General features: G+C 34.0%; 2 protein-coding genes, 1 long non-coding RNA gene and 1 pseudogene across 4 annotated transcripts; 3 read left to right on the top strand and 1 right to left on the bottom strand.

The window, feature by feature from the left end:
• Nucleotides 1–2,375: 2,375 nt before the first annotated feature.
• LOC130511807 (uncharacterized) lies at nucleotides 2,376–3,350 on the bottom strand. Its single transcript, XR_008945320.1, has 2 exons — nucleotides 2,989–3,350; nucleotides 2,376–2,674 (listed from the first exon to the last, which is right to left on the bottom strand). It is a non-coding gene; the product is annotated as an uncharacterized LOC130511807 (long non-coding RNA).
• A 430-nt stretch (nucleotides 3,351–3,780) lies between these two features.
• Nucleotides 3,781–5,679, top strand: LOC108849373 (uncharacterized). Of its 2 annotated transcripts, XM_018622919.2 has the most exons (4): nucleotides 3,781–4,033; nucleotides 4,395–4,749; nucleotides 4,988–5,185; nucleotides 5,269–5,679. In XM_018622919.2, exons 2-4 carry the CDS (start codon nucleotides 4,689–4,691, stop codon nucleotides 5,499–5,501), a joined length of 492 nt encoding a protein of 163 aa, XP_018478421.1. In that variant the 5' UTR covers nucleotides 3,781–4,033; nucleotides 4,395–4,688; the 3' UTR covers nucleotides 5,502–5,679. The 2 variants fall into 2 exon arrangements, with proteins under 2 accessions (XP_018478421.1, XP_056865479.1); XM_057009499.1 differs by having other exon boundaries at nucleotides 3,781–4,749.
• A 308-nt stretch (nucleotides 5,680–5,987) lies between these two features.
• LOC130511806 (peptidyl-prolyl cis-trans isomerase CYP20-3, chloroplastic-like) lies at nucleotides 5,988–7,683 on the top strand (annotated as a pseudogene).
• A 1,959-nt stretch (nucleotides 7,684–9,642) lies between these two features.
• On the top strand, nucleotides 9,643–12,474 carry LOC108834789 (pectin acetylesterase 6). Its single transcript, XM_018608113.2, has 12 exons — nucleotides 9,643–10,007; nucleotides 10,085–10,297; nucleotides 10,379–10,452; nucleotides 10,541–10,627; nucleotides 10,720–10,844; nucleotides 10,945–11,005; nucleotides 11,123–11,176; nucleotides 11,281–11,358; nucleotides 11,430–11,535; nucleotides 11,622–11,767; nucleotides 11,846–11,952; nucleotides 12,156–12,474. The coding sequence occupies exons 1-12, from the start codon at nucleotides 9,821–9,823 to the stop codon at nucleotides 12,307–12,309; spliced, it is 1,392 nt and encodes a 463-aa protein (XP_018463615.2). The 5' UTR covers nucleotides 9,643–9,820; the 3' UTR covers nucleotides 12,310–12,474.
• The last annotated feature ends 3,520 nt before the right edge of the window (nucleotides 12,475–15,994 follow it).

Here is a 15,994-nt window from a genome sequence, read left to right as displayed (position 1 = left end):
AAAGGTAGAACTATATAATTATGTTTTATTATTTAGTAAACAGCTTGTAAACTTTATTTATTACTATTAAATTACAAAACACAACACGTGTATTCTGAGTTGAGACAGCAACTCAACTAAGAACATACAGACACAAAAGGAAAAAAAACATTCAATGTTCGATATACAGAGCTTGATACATCTCAAACACAAGTCTTGAGATCAGAAAGCACCAACGAGAAGAGAGAGTCCGAGCAAGAAGAGCCAAACGATATGAATCAATAACAAGGCTTATCCACGTACAGAATCACTTCCAGCGTTACCTGCGTCGCAAGCTCCTCTTTTTACCACACGAGCTCCATTGCACGCTGCGTCCTCACAGCCGCACGAGTACGTGACCCCATCGGCTCCGCAAACCAGATCCTCCTGGAAACAGTTTACTGGGCACGCAAATGGATCCGGAACCCCACCGCAGATGTCGTCGCCAGTTTGACCATTCGCAGCTCGTAAGCCGATCAAGCAGAATATCAGAAGAAGTAAGGCAATTCTCACTGAGAACGAGGAGGACGACGCCATCATGTGAATTTCATCGAGTGACTCAAACCCTAATTTAAGGAGATTTTTCTGAGAGATTGCGTGTAACCTTGTTGTTTGAATTTAGTGGTGGTACAGCTGGCCCGCCCATCCTTTTTGACAATCAATTGGGAGGAACCCGTCAGTAACGACCCAAGCCGACAACGAAAACTACACGCTAGCTTTTTATGTAGTCTAAACAAGAAACGTCGCTCTCTCTAGTCACAATCTCGGTTTGCTGGTTTATCGGTTCATCAATTTATTTTGACTCCATGCTGGAAAAAGTGGAAATTGCGTACAGGTTCGGTTATGCAAGTTCGACATTTATTTCAGTGATTAGAACAAAGGTTAATTAAATTTTATTTTACAAGTAATCAGAAGTGGCAAAATGAGTTCACAGAGGTCAAACATCATAGTAGTTAAATGGTATTGGACTCTTTGGCCTTTCATAAGAGCATCATGCATTATTAGCTAGAACATATGTGAATCTCTCAATTATTAATATTTTAATTTTATGATTATTATCTATTTATTTAAATTGAATTACTAATTATGATGCATGTGTAAAACAATTTTTCAAAAATATTTGAAATGTTCTCATTTGAAAGCGTTTCTTCCTTTCTTATTTTATGATCAATTTTCTTATCCTGAAAATATGTGTAAGAGATCAAATTCAAATGGTGATAGTGCTAAGACCTTTTTCAACACATCTCTATAAGAGAGACTCTAAAATAAAGAAAAAAAAAATAGAGATAAGATTGTTGTTGTAATGTGTTCTTCTATAATAAAAAAAACACATTGAAGCAAAACCCCATCTCTATTTTAGAAATCTCTATTATAGAAATGAATTAGAAATGTTCTAAGCGTTTAGTTTTACACAACTTTATGTATACAGTTATATAGCTTTCTTTCCAGTGTTTGCTTTGTAAAAAGCAATGTTTTAACAGATTTTTACTTAATTTTGAATAGATTTATATGGTAGATCATCGAGTTTACAAGTTCAACCATAACCACAGATATGTGTCGGATTTGAAAACATTTGTTGACAAAGATCATGTCTATAGGTTTTAGCCTATGGATAGTGCAAAACCCTCTGACTCAGACAACATGTTACTCTGATCAATGTATTTGGGTTTTCTGAGCAATGTATTTGAGTTTTCTTTGACTGGGCCTTGTTCACAATTGAGTTTTGAGCTTTGTTGCTTTTGGTTTAGTATCTCGGACCGGGTCTGGTGCTGGATGAAATCGGACTCCAAGAACAAGACAATCACATTGAGAAATAACAAGGCAAAGAAGAACTCATATCATCTCGTGTCCATGATTTGATGATGCACTGTACAAAAAAAGCAAGTAAATATATAGATCTGAGATTTTTTTTTTTTTTTTTTTGAAACTGCGATCCTGAGATTTGAAAACTCTAGTTTACAACTGCTATATCTTTATGACTCAATGATCGTTATATAAATATAACAATATTTGAATTTGTTGAGGGTAATTATGCAGAGCTAAACTAATTGAAACACAAGTGAATATAGAGGAGAGATGTAGTGTCGTTTTCTTAATGTAATTTTAAGTTTCGGTTTTCGTTTTCTCGAATTTTTTTTTTTTTTTGAACATAAGTTTTCTCGAATTCTTTGGGTTAAATCGGATTGTAAACCATATTATATAAAACGGCATTATTACTGCTACTATCAACGTCTGATCCATCAAGTATTGACATTAGAGGGTTTGTTGAGGACAAGCCAAAGATCCATGCTTCAAAAGTTCAAAGGAACTCTAATGAAAGGCAAGACAAGATGTATATCGCACACAAAGCAAAACAATAACAAAAAAGGCATATCCATTAAGACAAAGCATCTCAAATTTGAACATACAAACACAAAGAACAACACACATACAAACACAACGTATGAACATACAGACACAAAGAAAAAAAAAAGAAACCATTCAACAAGTGATCTACTGAGCATCGATACATCTCTTTTTTTTTTATGAATCACTTCCAGCATTAACTGCCGCCGCAAGCTCCTCTTTTGACTACACGAACTCCATGACACGCTGCGTCGGGACAACCACACGAGTACGTGACTCCATTCAGTGCCGTCTTAATAACTTTAATGACCTTAGGCAAAATATAAAACAAACACCCTTTTAATAAAAAAATTTCTCAACTTTTATTTATTGCATGTTTTAAAATTAAAGCAAAAAATTGTAGTATCAAAAGAACTTTTTTTTTAAATGTTTTTTTGTGTGTAAAGTAGGTTTTATTAGTGAAAAATTGAAAATGGTACAAGATAATTTTTTATTCTTATTGTATTTAAAACAGGTTTGGTTAATCATGAATTTTTTTACTATAATTTCACCAACTAAATTTATATTTAACAAATAAAATAGACTTTTTTAATTAGTGAAATAACACTAAATTTTTTTTAAGACCTTTGGACCCATGGCATTTGCCCATGTTGCCATGGGTCAAAGCCGGCACTGACTCCATTGGCTCCGCAAACCGGATCCGCCCGGAAACAGTTTATGGGGCACCCACCCGGATCCGAAACCCCGCTGCAAACGTCTCCGCGGGTTTGTTCAGGGAGATCATCCGCAGCTTGCAAGCCGATCAAGCAGAAAACCAGAAAAAGTAACGCAATTCTCACTGAGAACGAAGAGAACGACGCCATCATGTGAATTCCATCGAAATGATTGAAACCCTAATTTTAATAATATTTGAGGTTGCGTGTAACCTTGTTGTTTGAATTAGTTAAGTGGTGGTCCAGCTGGCCCGCCCACCGATCCAGCCGACAATAAACTACACGCTCTTTTTAATCTAAACCTGCAAACGTCACGTTGTTTAGTCACAAACACGTTTGCTGATTTGTATACCAGATTACATATAAAATTTAAGATATCGATATCAATAAAGAAAGGTTTTACTTGTAGGATTTGTAAAACTATCCCAATTGTGTAATCAACAAGTAGAACTCATGTTTACTTCAGTGACACTCATAACGACTCCGCCAGTGCAAACCAAAAAAAGGGGTTACCTGAAATATGGGCTTACATAAATAGCAGTTATACGGGAGACCCACTAAAAGTACATTCATTTATTGTCGTCATTAAACTATATTGGGCTATTTTTGGGCTTACTAAGTATGTTTTAATTAAGTTAAGTAAATTAGCGTTAAGATGATAATTACAAATCAATAGTATTAGGTCAAAGTAGATCTTGTTCTCTATGAGCCGCATATCTTTTCATAACCTTATCTCTCTCGTCTCTCTTCTATCCCCTCCTAACCCGATACCAGATCCCATATCATGTTCGGTGATTTTCTTTAACACGAAGATGATTAAGCCCCGTAACGGTAGAATGACCGTCTTCTAGCAACAAGTTTTTTTGACAAGTTTCAGTGTCTCAGAACACGGCCGTTTTCTCCCTTACTAGTCTTGTCTCAGCTGGATCTATCCTCTTGTCTCTGTTCAAAGAAAGGTACACGAACTGCTGTCATGTTCCTTCGCTTCTTTTTCGTTTACCCTGAGATATTAACCGATGGATCTTTGATACGGATTTAGGCTCATTTCTGGTTTATAATTTATTTATCTCCTGCGGTTTTAATAGGTTTTTTTGGTCTAAATTCAGGATTTAAAAAATTTAATAGGATTCGAAGCTTCATTTAGAGAATTCATTCAAAATATAAATTCAGGATCTTATCGATCAATTCGAGAATTTGTTCGATTTTTTAACAAATATATAAAGGCTATAATTCTCCGGAATTTATTCTTTTGACATATTTCTAATTCGAACGTGTTATATTCATATACTATGTTTCTTGCATGGCCCATTTACAAAGAAACAAGGTCCATTCGCTAGGTCTGATTCTCATCACGTAGAAATGGCCCAAATTATTGTCTTCGGATCAGCTTGACTGTTTCGACTGATACACCAAGTTACTGAATCACCCTCGGTAATTTGAGTGCCTGATGTCCCTCTCAAGGGGTAGAATCGAAGTTTGGTATCGCAAGGGGGTTTTCTGGAGACGTAAAACCCTAAACTTTCTCTCGTTCGGGAATGCTATAAAATGCCCAACATTTCAACGTCAGTCAACTCAACAGCAGCCCTAAAAAAAATTATCAACAGTGTCTAGATGGATTCGTTAAACACAATGTCTGATTCTCCCGTCAATGACTTCCCCGGCCTTTACGCCAGTAAGATCTCTCCTTTACTCCCTCTCTCTCTGGCCGTTAGATATGTTGTTAGTTCTCGAATAGACATCATGCTTTAGCTTTTTTTTGGAACTTCATGTAATAGATAGATCTGTGAATGGATGGTTTATGTTGCTTAGACAAGTTTTGGAATTTCATGTAATAGATCCTAACTGAATCGATCTGAAGGTTGTTGCGTATCTGTTTAGTAACTGTTTGTGTGTGTGTGTTTTTTTCTCAGCGGCTGAGACAGGTCTGTTCTGGGACAAGGATGAATGCGAGATCACTAATGCATCCAGAGCTGCTCAGGTTTTGAAGAACATGAGAAAAGCCCTTGTCGGTGGTGGTCATATTGGTCCAGCCACATTCCACGCTTATGGTGATATGACCGGTCTTGACTTCCAATCAACCGACATCAAGCTCAATCATTTTCCCGCAGGTAATTAATTACTTGGCTTTATTAAATTTGTTTTTTCATTTTTATCTATTTACGTTCTGAATCTTGATCTCTGTTTATTATAGGAGAGAAGAATGCGAGACACACCAAAATGTTGGAGGACATTGTGGCTTGGGCAGCGGAGCATCCTGAGCCATCGACGCTGATGCTAGTGATGAGTGACGTCTCACGAGACTTTCTCGATGTTGTTGATGTTTTGACTACCAAGAAGAATTACAGGTTCATTTCAGTGCTTCCAGATCCACCACGACCACCACCAAGGCCAATGATGCTGCTTATAGTGCCCAATGATTCTTGATTCTCAGCTGATTCCAGTGGCTAGTAGGACCTCTAATCTAATAAGTGTTGTAGACCACATTCAGGGGAAAAATTAAGTAGAGTTGTATTTTTTTCTTGGTTGCAACTTGTAAGAAATGTTGGATCGTCCTCTCTAATGGAACTTTATTAGATGCTTAATTAAATAATCTACTTTAACATTCCTTGTAGTGAATTTTTTTGTGTTAGATTATGGTCTTACATTGTCTTCGAGCATCAAAGTCTAATTATTGGTATTTTAATCTTCGTATTAATCAATTAATCTTCGTATTAATCAAACTAAACTAGTAACATTTGGGCATTGGTCACACAGACCTGACAGGAACCAAGATCCATTCAGTCTGTGATCTTATTGGGCTGCTGGGCCTAGTAGGTTTAATTTAAATAGGCCCAGTTGTTTTACTCATAGCGGCGTAAGTTAACGTGAGATGTTAAGGATATCACCAAACCACCAGTCGCTTTACCCTTGAAAAACAAGCTCGAGAGGCGGTTTCATTCTTTTTTCTTATCTGGAAGTAGACACTCTTGTCTGAAGCAAAGACAATCAACACATAATAGTCGTCGTCGTCGTCTTCTTCTTCTTCACTTTAACTCTTACAGTATCAATCAATCAATCAATGGCTTCTTCGTCTCCATTGCAAATGGTTCACACTTCTCGCACCATCTCTCAGGTTCGAAACACCAATCCTACATTTACAGATTTGTTTTCTAGATTTTAGTCTTTGTCTATGCTGTATTTGTATGTGTGTTGATGTCTTAAAGTCCTCTGCTTGGTTTCTGTTTAGATTGGTGTGAAGTCGCAGCTCGTTTCTGCAAATCGAACACCTCAATCACTTTGCTTCAGAGCTCGTTCCTCACTCTCTTCGAGACTACACTACGCAACAAGCTTCCCTCTTAAGCAATTGTCAGGAGCTTACAAGCTCCAGAGAACAGCTTGTGTTAAATCAATGGCCGCTGTAAGATTGAAAAAAAAAACTAACTTTTGTCATATAATTTAATAGATGATGTCATGTTTGCTTATGTGTTTGTGTTGATAGGAGGAGGAGGAAGAAGAAGTGCTACCACCTCCTCAGGCTAAAGTGACGAAAAAGGTTTACTTTGATATCGAGATTGGTGGTGAAGTCGCTGGAAGGATTGTGATGGGTCTGTTTGGTGATGTTGTCCCTAGAACCGTCGACAACTTCCGTGCCTTGTGTACTGGTAAGATCTCTGTCTTTTATCTTTAAAGTTTGTAGCTAAAACAGAATCACTGGTTTAAGCTAGGAGTTTGATTTCTTCTTCAGGTGAGAAGAAGTATGGGTACAAAGGTTCTTCCTTTCACCGTATCATTAAGGACTTCATGATCCAAGGAGGTGATTTCACTGAGGGAAATGTATGTTTTATCAGATAATATTGTTAGTGTTGTTATGACATATGTAATGATTGTTTCTAACACTGTATATGGTTTCATAGGGTACTGGAGGTATTAGTATCTACGGTGCCAAGTTTGAAGATGAAAACTTCACCCGTAAGTTGTTTAACTAAAATAGAAACGTTCTTTTTATCTGTGAATATATTATTGACTTGGTTTGTATGTTTGTTTACAGTGAAGCATACTGGACCTGGAATCTTGAGCATGGCTAACGCTGGTCCTAATACTAATGGAAGCCAGTTTTTCATTTGCACCGCCAAGGTTTTATAGATTCACCAACTCTTCATATCATTCTCTACTAAACCTTATACATCTTTTTTATTCACAAGTTTCTGTTTTTTTTTTTGTCTTGTGTAGACTTCATGGTTAGATGGGATGCATGTTGTGTTTGGACAAGTCATTGAAGTATGAACATTGTGAGAAGACTTGAGTCTCAGGAGACGCGTGCCATGGATGTTCCCAAGAAACCTTGCAGAATCTATGCCTGTGGAGAGCTCCCAATGGAAGCTTGATTGACGTTGGATCTTAGTTCTGTTTTTTTTTTTCTTTTTTTCCATGAGAAGCCAAAGATTTTGAAGTTTATGTCTCTTTTGTTTCTTCACTATGGATGCATGCGTTAAGAAGTACAATAAGGTTCTCTCTTACTAGAGTTTCTCTTTAGGCTTGAACCATGGTTGCAAACGTGGCTTTCTGAACAATTGTCTCGAGCTTATCATCTTTATTGTCTTTCCAAATGTTTGGTATTGCTTCCTTTATGTTACGAATGCTGTTTAGTGCATAGTCTGCACCTGGAACTAGCATCGAGTCACCCACGAAAAAACGTTTTTGAGGCCCGTTGCTTTAGCACTAGCGATGTTACGAACACTGTCATCGAAGAACATCTGAAAAGATGAAAGATACGACGTAGAGGCTTTGGGTTTTAGTATCTGAAACTATGATAGATTCTTCTGTGCAGGCTTGGGTTTCGGTTTCGTTCGGGTATTTCAGATGATTGTTTTTTCGCTGAAACACTTTGTTTTTTTAAAACACACACATACTCACATAGGAATAGATATCAATTGATCTGGTCGAGTAAGCAACCAGCAAGAATGCAAGATAAGGTTGAGTTAATAAGCAAAAGGAAGACGTGCAAGATCGATTATTAAGAAGGCTGTATAATGTTAACAAACTATTTTATCTAAATAAACTCGTCACAAAAACCAATTATCAAACAAAAAAATCACTTGTCCCTATTTACAAAATAATAAATTTATATATATATATATATATATATATATATAAATGTTATATTCTATTTGTTTCATATTAAGTGTTACTTTAACATTTTTTTTATTACAAAACATATCATTTTAGAATTTTAATGCAACTTTCAGCGTAATATTAATTACAAGTGCATTGATTTTATAAATAATTTTATTTATCTCAGATACTATTAGTTAAATATGCATAAATAGTAAAAATTTAAATGCATATTAATCACTTTTTTAATATGCGTGAAATTTATTAAGACACTTTTTACATAATAAAGTATTTGAATAAGTGTAGTATATCTTTACGAAAATAATAATCATCAACTAAGGTGGATTGCTAACAAGAGATTTTAGTCTTTGCTTAGACTATCTCCAATATTATTTTATTTTAGAGTAAAAAATAGAATGATGAACAAAAAATAAATAAATTACTCTATATTTGGAATAAACTTATTTCTCTTATTATAGAATGAAAAGTAAAATATCATTTGAGTATTTTTATTCTAAATTCTATTTTAGAATGAAAATAGAGTGAAATTAGAGATGTAGCCAGCATAGCCAGTATGGTTTACACGATTTATTTGAACACCTCAATACATTTTATTTCTTAATTTTATATGTGAATTCTAAAATAAATTCAAAGTAGACCTTGATTATAATTGCACTAGTCAATCCTTTGATAATATTATTATAGTAATAATATATTTGTTCACTCAAAAAAATGCAAAAATGATGTGTCAGTTTAATCACCAAAGAAAATGAAGGAAAAGATTGTTAAAGATGATCTTAACATGCGCCAAAAGAGGAGGAACACGTAAGCATATTTTAACACGTATTACATTCATTAAGATTAATACTAGTAGAAATCCATAAGATTACACCAAAAGAGGAGGAACATTTGACGATAAGAACATGCGCCTGTCGTTATATTAATAGTAGGAAATCAGGGATTAATATCTAAACAAATGCCCACTGGCAAAAAGTTCAAATTATGTGTCCTAGAAAGAAACAAATCTGCTAACTGCTTAGAAATGTATTTTAAAATTTGTTTACAAAAATTTGTGAATCACATATAGGAGATAAAAAAGATTTCCTGCTATTATTAATTTTAAGTCCATTTGAAATATATTTTTAAAAACACTTTTTTATTGTAAACAAATGCACATACATTTAACAGTAATTTTAAAAGGATTTTACAGTATGAATTATGAAATCGAAAAAGTTAACTGTGAAATCTGTAAGCAAACAGAAAAATTCAAACAAACGTATGAAAGTATTCCAGTATTCCTAATAAATAAGCAAATACGGAAATAAATAAGAGAATTTAATGCAGTTTTTGATTTAATACATTTAAAAATTAAACAAAAAACAACGTGACGGAACATAATGATTACAAAAATGGAAGCGCGTGAGAGAATCTATAAAACCTTTCATCTGCTTTACTCTTTTTTCTTTTCTTTTCTCTTTCACAAAAACAATAAAATCATTTTTGAATTTTTGTCATTGTAGTGTCTCTTCATGCACTGAGTCACTGTGTGTGATTAGACTAACAAAAGATCGAAAATCAATCCTTTAATCAAAGTTTTCGCGCTCGCTCCGAAGCTGCATTTCGCTTAGCTCCGAAGAAGCTCGGCGAAGGAGATGAGGAGCGTCTTCTTGCTGTTGTTGTCACTGTGGATTGGTGTGGCTGTATGCTCAGTGGCGTCGGTGGTTAGGAGCGGATCTAGCGAGGGAGAAACTGAGATAGCGATATCGATACTGATGGCGGCTGAGGAGGTCACCATGGTGCCTCTCACCTTGATTCAAAGAGCTGCCTCCAAAGGAGCTGGTACTCGAGAGTCTCGTAGACTCAGATTCATCCTTGTTATTGATTTAAGATTTGAAATTGATGATGGGTGGGTGCAGTGTGCTTAGATGGGACGTTACCTGGTTATCATCTAGATCGTGGTTTCGGCTCTGGTGCTAACAATTGGCTTATCCAACTTGAGGGTGGGGGATGGTGTAACAACCATAGGAGCTGTGTGTATCGCAAAACAAGTCGTCGTGGCTCCTCTAATTTCATGGAAAAGACTTTGCCTTTTACTGGGATTTTGAGCAATAAACCTCAAGACAATCCCGGTTTGTTATTATTACTCTCAACTATCTATCATCATGGAGTTTTTTTATAAATGCTCACTAGTATATATTTCTCTGTTGCAGACTTCTTTAACTGGAATAGGATCAAGTTGCGTTACTGTGATGGTGCCTCTTTCGCTGGTGATAGTCAGGATGAGGTTTGTTAGAGAGACTTAGAGTGTGTTGTGGTTCAATAATTTATAAAACTTGTAAGTTTGTTGCAATTGAGCTTTTTGGTTTTTCTAGAGTTCCCAAATTTTCTACCGAGGGCAACGGATCTGGCAAGCGGCTATGGAAGAGTTCTGGTCTTTAGGCATGCAGCAAGCAAACCAGGTCCTTTTTTTTTTACATTTCACTATCAGTGTTTATGTTCAGTTTCATCTTAGTTATCTAATCACTTGCAAGTGAATATTTATTCATCACAGGCTCTGCTTTCTGGATGCTCAGCCGGAGGCTTAGCTTCCATCCTGCACTGTGATCAGTTCAGAGAGCTGTTACCTAGTTCCACTAAAGTCAAGTGCTTAAGTGATGCTGGAATGTTTCTAGACGCGTATATCTCTTCGTTTTTTCTTTTTTTTTTTGATTTTCTGTTTTAGGACAAGTATTGAAAAAAATTCAAACTTTGAAATGTTATGATGGAAAAAATGCAGAGTGGATGTCTCTGGGGGCCACTCACTCAGGAATATGTTCCAAGGTGTTGTTACTGTGCAGGTAAATCTCAGATTCACTTTTGTTTTTCTTTTTCTGAAACAGGCATGAATAAAGTGCATAGCATAGAACTTAACAATATCATATGCTCACTTTGATACTTTTTATGTTAATTTACAGAACCTCCAGAAGGGCTTGTCCAGCACTTGTACAAACCATTTAGATCCTACCTCGGTACATCTCTTTTACCTTTTTAATATCACTGTTTGATCAGCAAAATTACTTGTAGACAAAGGCCTTCAGAGAATCTTATGTGCCTTTTCTCCTTTTTTCCTTAGTGCTTCTTTCCCCAGAACTTGGTTTCAGACATCAAAACCCCAATGTTTCTTCTCAACACAGCATATGACTCGTGGCAGGTGATGATCTTGTTTTTCATATTGAGCATTGCTCTGTACACAGTGTTTGATTCTTGAACATTCTCTAACAGATCCAAGAGAGCTTAGCTCCTCGAACTGCTGACCCAGGCGGCATCTGGAAGGCATGCAAAGCAGATCACTCGCAATGTAACTCATCACAGATCCAATTCTTCCAAGGTCACTCTCTCTCTCTCCACTCTATACTAAGCCTGCACCATGTTACTGGTTTCTAATACCTTTTCTTTTTTGCCTACATCAAATAGAGTTCAGGAACCAAATGCTGTTTGCCGTGAATTCGTTCTCCACATCCGACCAGAACGGCCTTTTCATAAACTCTTGCTTCGCGCATTGTCAAACTGAAAGACAGGACACTTGGTTTGCCCAAGATTCTCCCCAACTCAACGGAAAGGTAACATCAACCCCCTCAAAAAACCTTCAATCATACAGAGGTTATTAAACTCCTGCTCATGATTGTCTTTGTTAGCAGAGAGTCGCAGAGACTGTTGGTGACTGGTACTTCGACCGAGCCAAAAAAATCAAAGCCATCGACTGTTCTTACCCATGTGACAAAACATGTCACAATCTGATTTTCGAGTGAGTCAATTTATTCTTTCAAACTTATTTATCCTAAAACTCCAAATCTTCTGTAACATTCATGTAAGTCTCATAAGAGAACCATTTTATTTGTTGATTAAGTATCATAATTTATATTTACGTTGACATCATTTTCGATTGGAATAAGCTTTTGTTTCGAAGATTTTGTTTATCCTATATGTATGTATATATTCTTTGTGCAGTGTTCATCAAACAGGTGTAGATTGGAGTGTTGATCAAACAGCTCTAGAGATCTCAGCTTCTTCTTCTTCTTCAAGATTTTGTTTTACTCTTTTTAGAGCCTCTTTGGTCTCTCTAGTGTTGACAACACTCATCCTCATATGCTTAGTTCAGTAGGTATAGGGAGACCTTATTCTTTCATACCTCATAGTTTTTATAACCTTTTGATTCACATGTTGAATCTAAGTTAGTAATCAAATCTATGTATGCAGAAAAGAATATATCACAAAGAGAAAAAATAATACTCCCTCTGTTTTTTAAAGATAGATGTTTTAGAAAAATAAATTGTTTCACAAAGATGTATTTTTTATGTTTCCTATATAAAAATTGCAAATTTCAATAAAATTGATTGAATTTATTGAAAGACTATCGGTTAAAATGCATTGGAATTTGATAATTTCTAAAAAATAATGTATAGTTAATGTGTTTTCTTAATATGTGTGAAAACACCAAAACATATATCTTTAAAAAACAGAAGGAGTAAGAAACAAAAACTCATGATTATACTGTGTGTTATGATGGACTTATAAATCTACAATATATTAGATCACTGCGGAGGTGACTTGCGATACAAGCTTCAAATAAAAACGAAGATTTGGGAATTAATAAAGAGCAAAAAAAAAAGTGAGAAAGACAAAAGAAGCCCGTATCAAGCACGGGGTTAGTGCATAAGCTAAAATCAAAATAATTGAAATAAAATATAGTATCAATTGTTCTTTAGAAAAGGCACACATATTCAGCTCAGGAGATTACACCTCAGTATTAGCACGCACGCGCACAGTCCGTATCTTTGCTTCAAGAAGCTTCAACAAACTCAAATATAATAAGATACATGAAAAGAACATTACTAATACCTCAAAAGATTTCCCTCCTAGACTACTTTAGTGACCAAATCTAAATCTTCCTCTGTTTTGTGAACTTTGAATTGTGATTAAAGAAAACATGTCTTCACTCGGTTTTAAGGGGAAATGAATATACCTTTTTGGGGTTGCAACTAACTAAAAAAGGCATCTTAAACCGTCAGACGGATAGTTAAGAGTGATTAAGTATATGTTTATTGATATAATCACATAACTGTATGATTTTATCTACATAAGAATATGTTTAAGGAAATGCGGTTTGATAATTGGTTTCGAGCCTACAATATATAGAGAATAGAGTAGTGGTACAAAACCCTCTCCATTGCTATATTTTAATTATCTACGGAAATGTAATAATTGATCTTGTATGTGTTTCTATGGTCAACTTTGTGAGAATAAAGGAAGAAGCGAAAACGAGGAAAACGAAATGAGTTGGGCAGCAAGAGGTTAGGAAGAGTGACGAGACATTTAATCATCCTTGAGGTGAAGCTACCCCATGAGGCCATGATTCTACTGATAAGCAAACACATTGCAGTAAAGTCGAATTCTTAATTTACTAGTGTATAAAAATAATTTTTGGTTCTCAAAAAGAGAGGTTTGAAAATTCTCTTACAACTTAATGATTTACTAGATTTTGACCCGCCCTTTCAAGGGCGGGGTTTTTTTTGTTGTTTTTCAGTATAAAGATTAACTATTATTCGTTTTAATTATATAAACCGTAACATGATCAAATTTCAATTATGCGGGTTTGTAATAGTGTGTACAGTATGACGAAATTTAAAATGCGTCATACAACCGTTTTGTGTTTGTAATAAGTTAAACAATGTTTTATCCGAAATTCTTACTTGGACTATTATATAATTTTAAAGATTTATAATTATATAAAGTATTGCTAAAAAGCGCGGGTTGTTTTCACTTATTAACCGAAAATTAATTTACAAATTACTATTATTTTTGTTTCAAATCATAACAATTGAATTTTTATATTTTTATTATTTGTTTTTTCTCTTCAAAATAAAAATAAATAAAACAAATATTTGGTCAAGAGTGATTCGAATGAATTTATAATTTTTTATTAAAGAACATATAATTTAAAAGTTTTTTTTTTGAAAATAATGTTGAGTTTTAAGAAGTGTTTTCATATTCGACCTAGATCTGTTGAACTGGAAGACCCGTACCATGTATATAATCTAGTTCGGATTTAATGAAAAAATCGTTAATTAAAAATCCGATAAAACCTGGTAAAACCCAAAAATTCATTGTTAACCTGTGATCTAATACCAATGATCAAATAAAACATAAAATATCTTATAGTATTTTGTTTTTATTTATTAAATTAATCATATACTTTTTAATAATACATAAATTTGTGGTCTTTAAACTTTGATGATATTTTTATTATGTCATCCAAATAAAAAAAATAATATAAAAAACTTATCAATATGACAATATTAGTTTATTTTTGTTATTAATGACCTATTATAAGTTTGTATTTTTCTATTTTTTATTTTAGATTTAAAATTAAATTTATGATACATAGATTTAAGAAAATAACATTATAGTGTCATTATGTTTTTTTATTCATTTAGTTTCAGAATATATATGTCTGATATTTGAACATAAAATATTTATATTAAATAAAAGTAACATATTTTATAAATATGTGTAAGCCCATTATTTGTTGATCCATTAAAATATATTTCTGCAGGCCTAAAACTAAAAGACTTAAATGCCATTAATGAATTTTATTAATCCTTTGTAAAAATAAGGGTATTTTTGGAAAACTTAAAACATTCATTAAGGGTATAATTCAGGAATGATCCTGTTTTAATGGTATTGATAAGAATTCTTAATTTACTAGTGTATAAAAATATTATTTGGTTCTCAAAAAGAGAGGTTTGAAAATTCTCTTACAACTTAATGATTTATAAAAGGACAAGACAATATCATTAAATCTTGAAGCTAGAAAACTATGAGTGCCTTGAAATTGAGAGTCTATTTTCCTTTTGAAATGAGTTTCTATGCCATGAGCATATTCCCTTTGCTCTATAATCTCAGTTCTGCTTGTTTGATTAATTTTAGAACTATTATTTAATTTTCTTAAATTTGATTGTAATTTGGGAGTTTTTTTGTTTCACCTTTTCATGGAAAGACGAAAGACTTGCTAAAATATGATCTTGATATATATATATATATAGAGAATGAATGTTAAATTGGTATTCATCAAAAAAGATTTTTACATCAAATGCAGCCTGAACTAGAAATTTGTGGTAAAACCATACTATTACATCAAGTGCAACATGATCTTGACATTTTGATGACTCTTTCTATTTTTAATTCTTTTTTGAAATATTCATACGTTGTATCAGAACCAAAGAAAATTACTGACCAAATTCATGCAACATATTGGTAATCTAGAAAAAAAAAAGGAGAGTGTAATGTAAAAGATAGATATAAAAAGGTTCAGGAGACAAAGAATGGTGTATTTTAGCATACACAAAACAAAGAATGGTTTAAAGAAAAGTTTGAAGAAGAAAGAAAGAGAGAAAAGGAGAAGAATGGTGATGGTAATGGTAGGGGTGGTGGGGAACATATATGTTCTTTTTCTTTTCCCCTTCTTTTCTCCTATCTCTTTATAACATGGTTACAGAGTTTCTTTTGGTTTAAGCTAATCTTTTCTGTCCTTTTCTTCTGTTTATCTAATTGCTTCTTCAAACGAAACGGTATCATCGCAGTTAATGTCGGTTAATGTGATAAAGACATTGTTTGAATGTTTCAGACTTTCAGGTTCAGACAATTTGTACTAACTATTAACTAACATGAGTATGCTTAGTTCTGGTATTGACAACGACAATATTTGATATAGTTTTTTTCAAACAAACCAAAAGACAATAATTGGATATATATATATAAACTTTGAACCAAGCGAGATACAGTCAACA

This window comes from Raphanus sativus, chromosome 4 (genome assembly GCF_000801105.2).
Source record: "Raphanus sativus cultivar WK10039 chromosome 4, ASM80110v3, whole genome shotgun sequence".
Taxonomy (NCBI): Eukaryota; Viridiplantae; Streptophyta; class Magnoliopsida; order Brassicales; family Brassicaceae; genus Raphanus; species Raphanus sativus.
This window is presented reverse-complemented; position numbering and strand designations above follow the sequence as displayed.

What these genes read in the sequence shown, in the direction of transcription:
- LOC108849373 (XM_018622919.2), top strand. Translation starts at nt 4,689, where the DNA reads ATGGATTCGTTAAACACAATGTCTGATTCTCCCGTCAATGACTTCCCC. An exon ending in CTTCCCCGGCCTTTACGCCA is followed by an intron (nt 4,750 to 4,987) that starts GTAAGATCTCTC and finishes TTTTTTTCTCAG; the next exon opens with CGGCTGAGACAGGTCTGTTC. An exon ending in GCTCAATCATTTTCCCGCAG is followed by an intron (nt 5,186 to 5,268) that starts GTAATTAATTAC and finishes TGTTTATTATAG; the next exon opens with GAGAGAAGAATGCGAGACAC.
- LOC108834789 (XM_018608113.2), top strand. Translation starts at nt 9,821, where the DNA reads ATGAGGAGCGTCTTCTTGCTGTTGTTGTCACTGTGGATTGGTGTGGCT. An exon ending in GCATGCAGCAAGCAAACCAG is followed by an intron (nt 10,628 to 10,719) that starts GTCCTTTTTTTT and finishes TATTCATCACAG; the next exon opens with GCTCTGCTTTCTGGATGCTC. An exon ending in ACCATTTAGATCCTACCTCG is followed by an intron (nt 11,177 to 11,280) that starts GTACATCTCTTT and finishes TTTTTTCCTTAG; the next exon opens with TGCTTCTTTCCCCAGAACTT.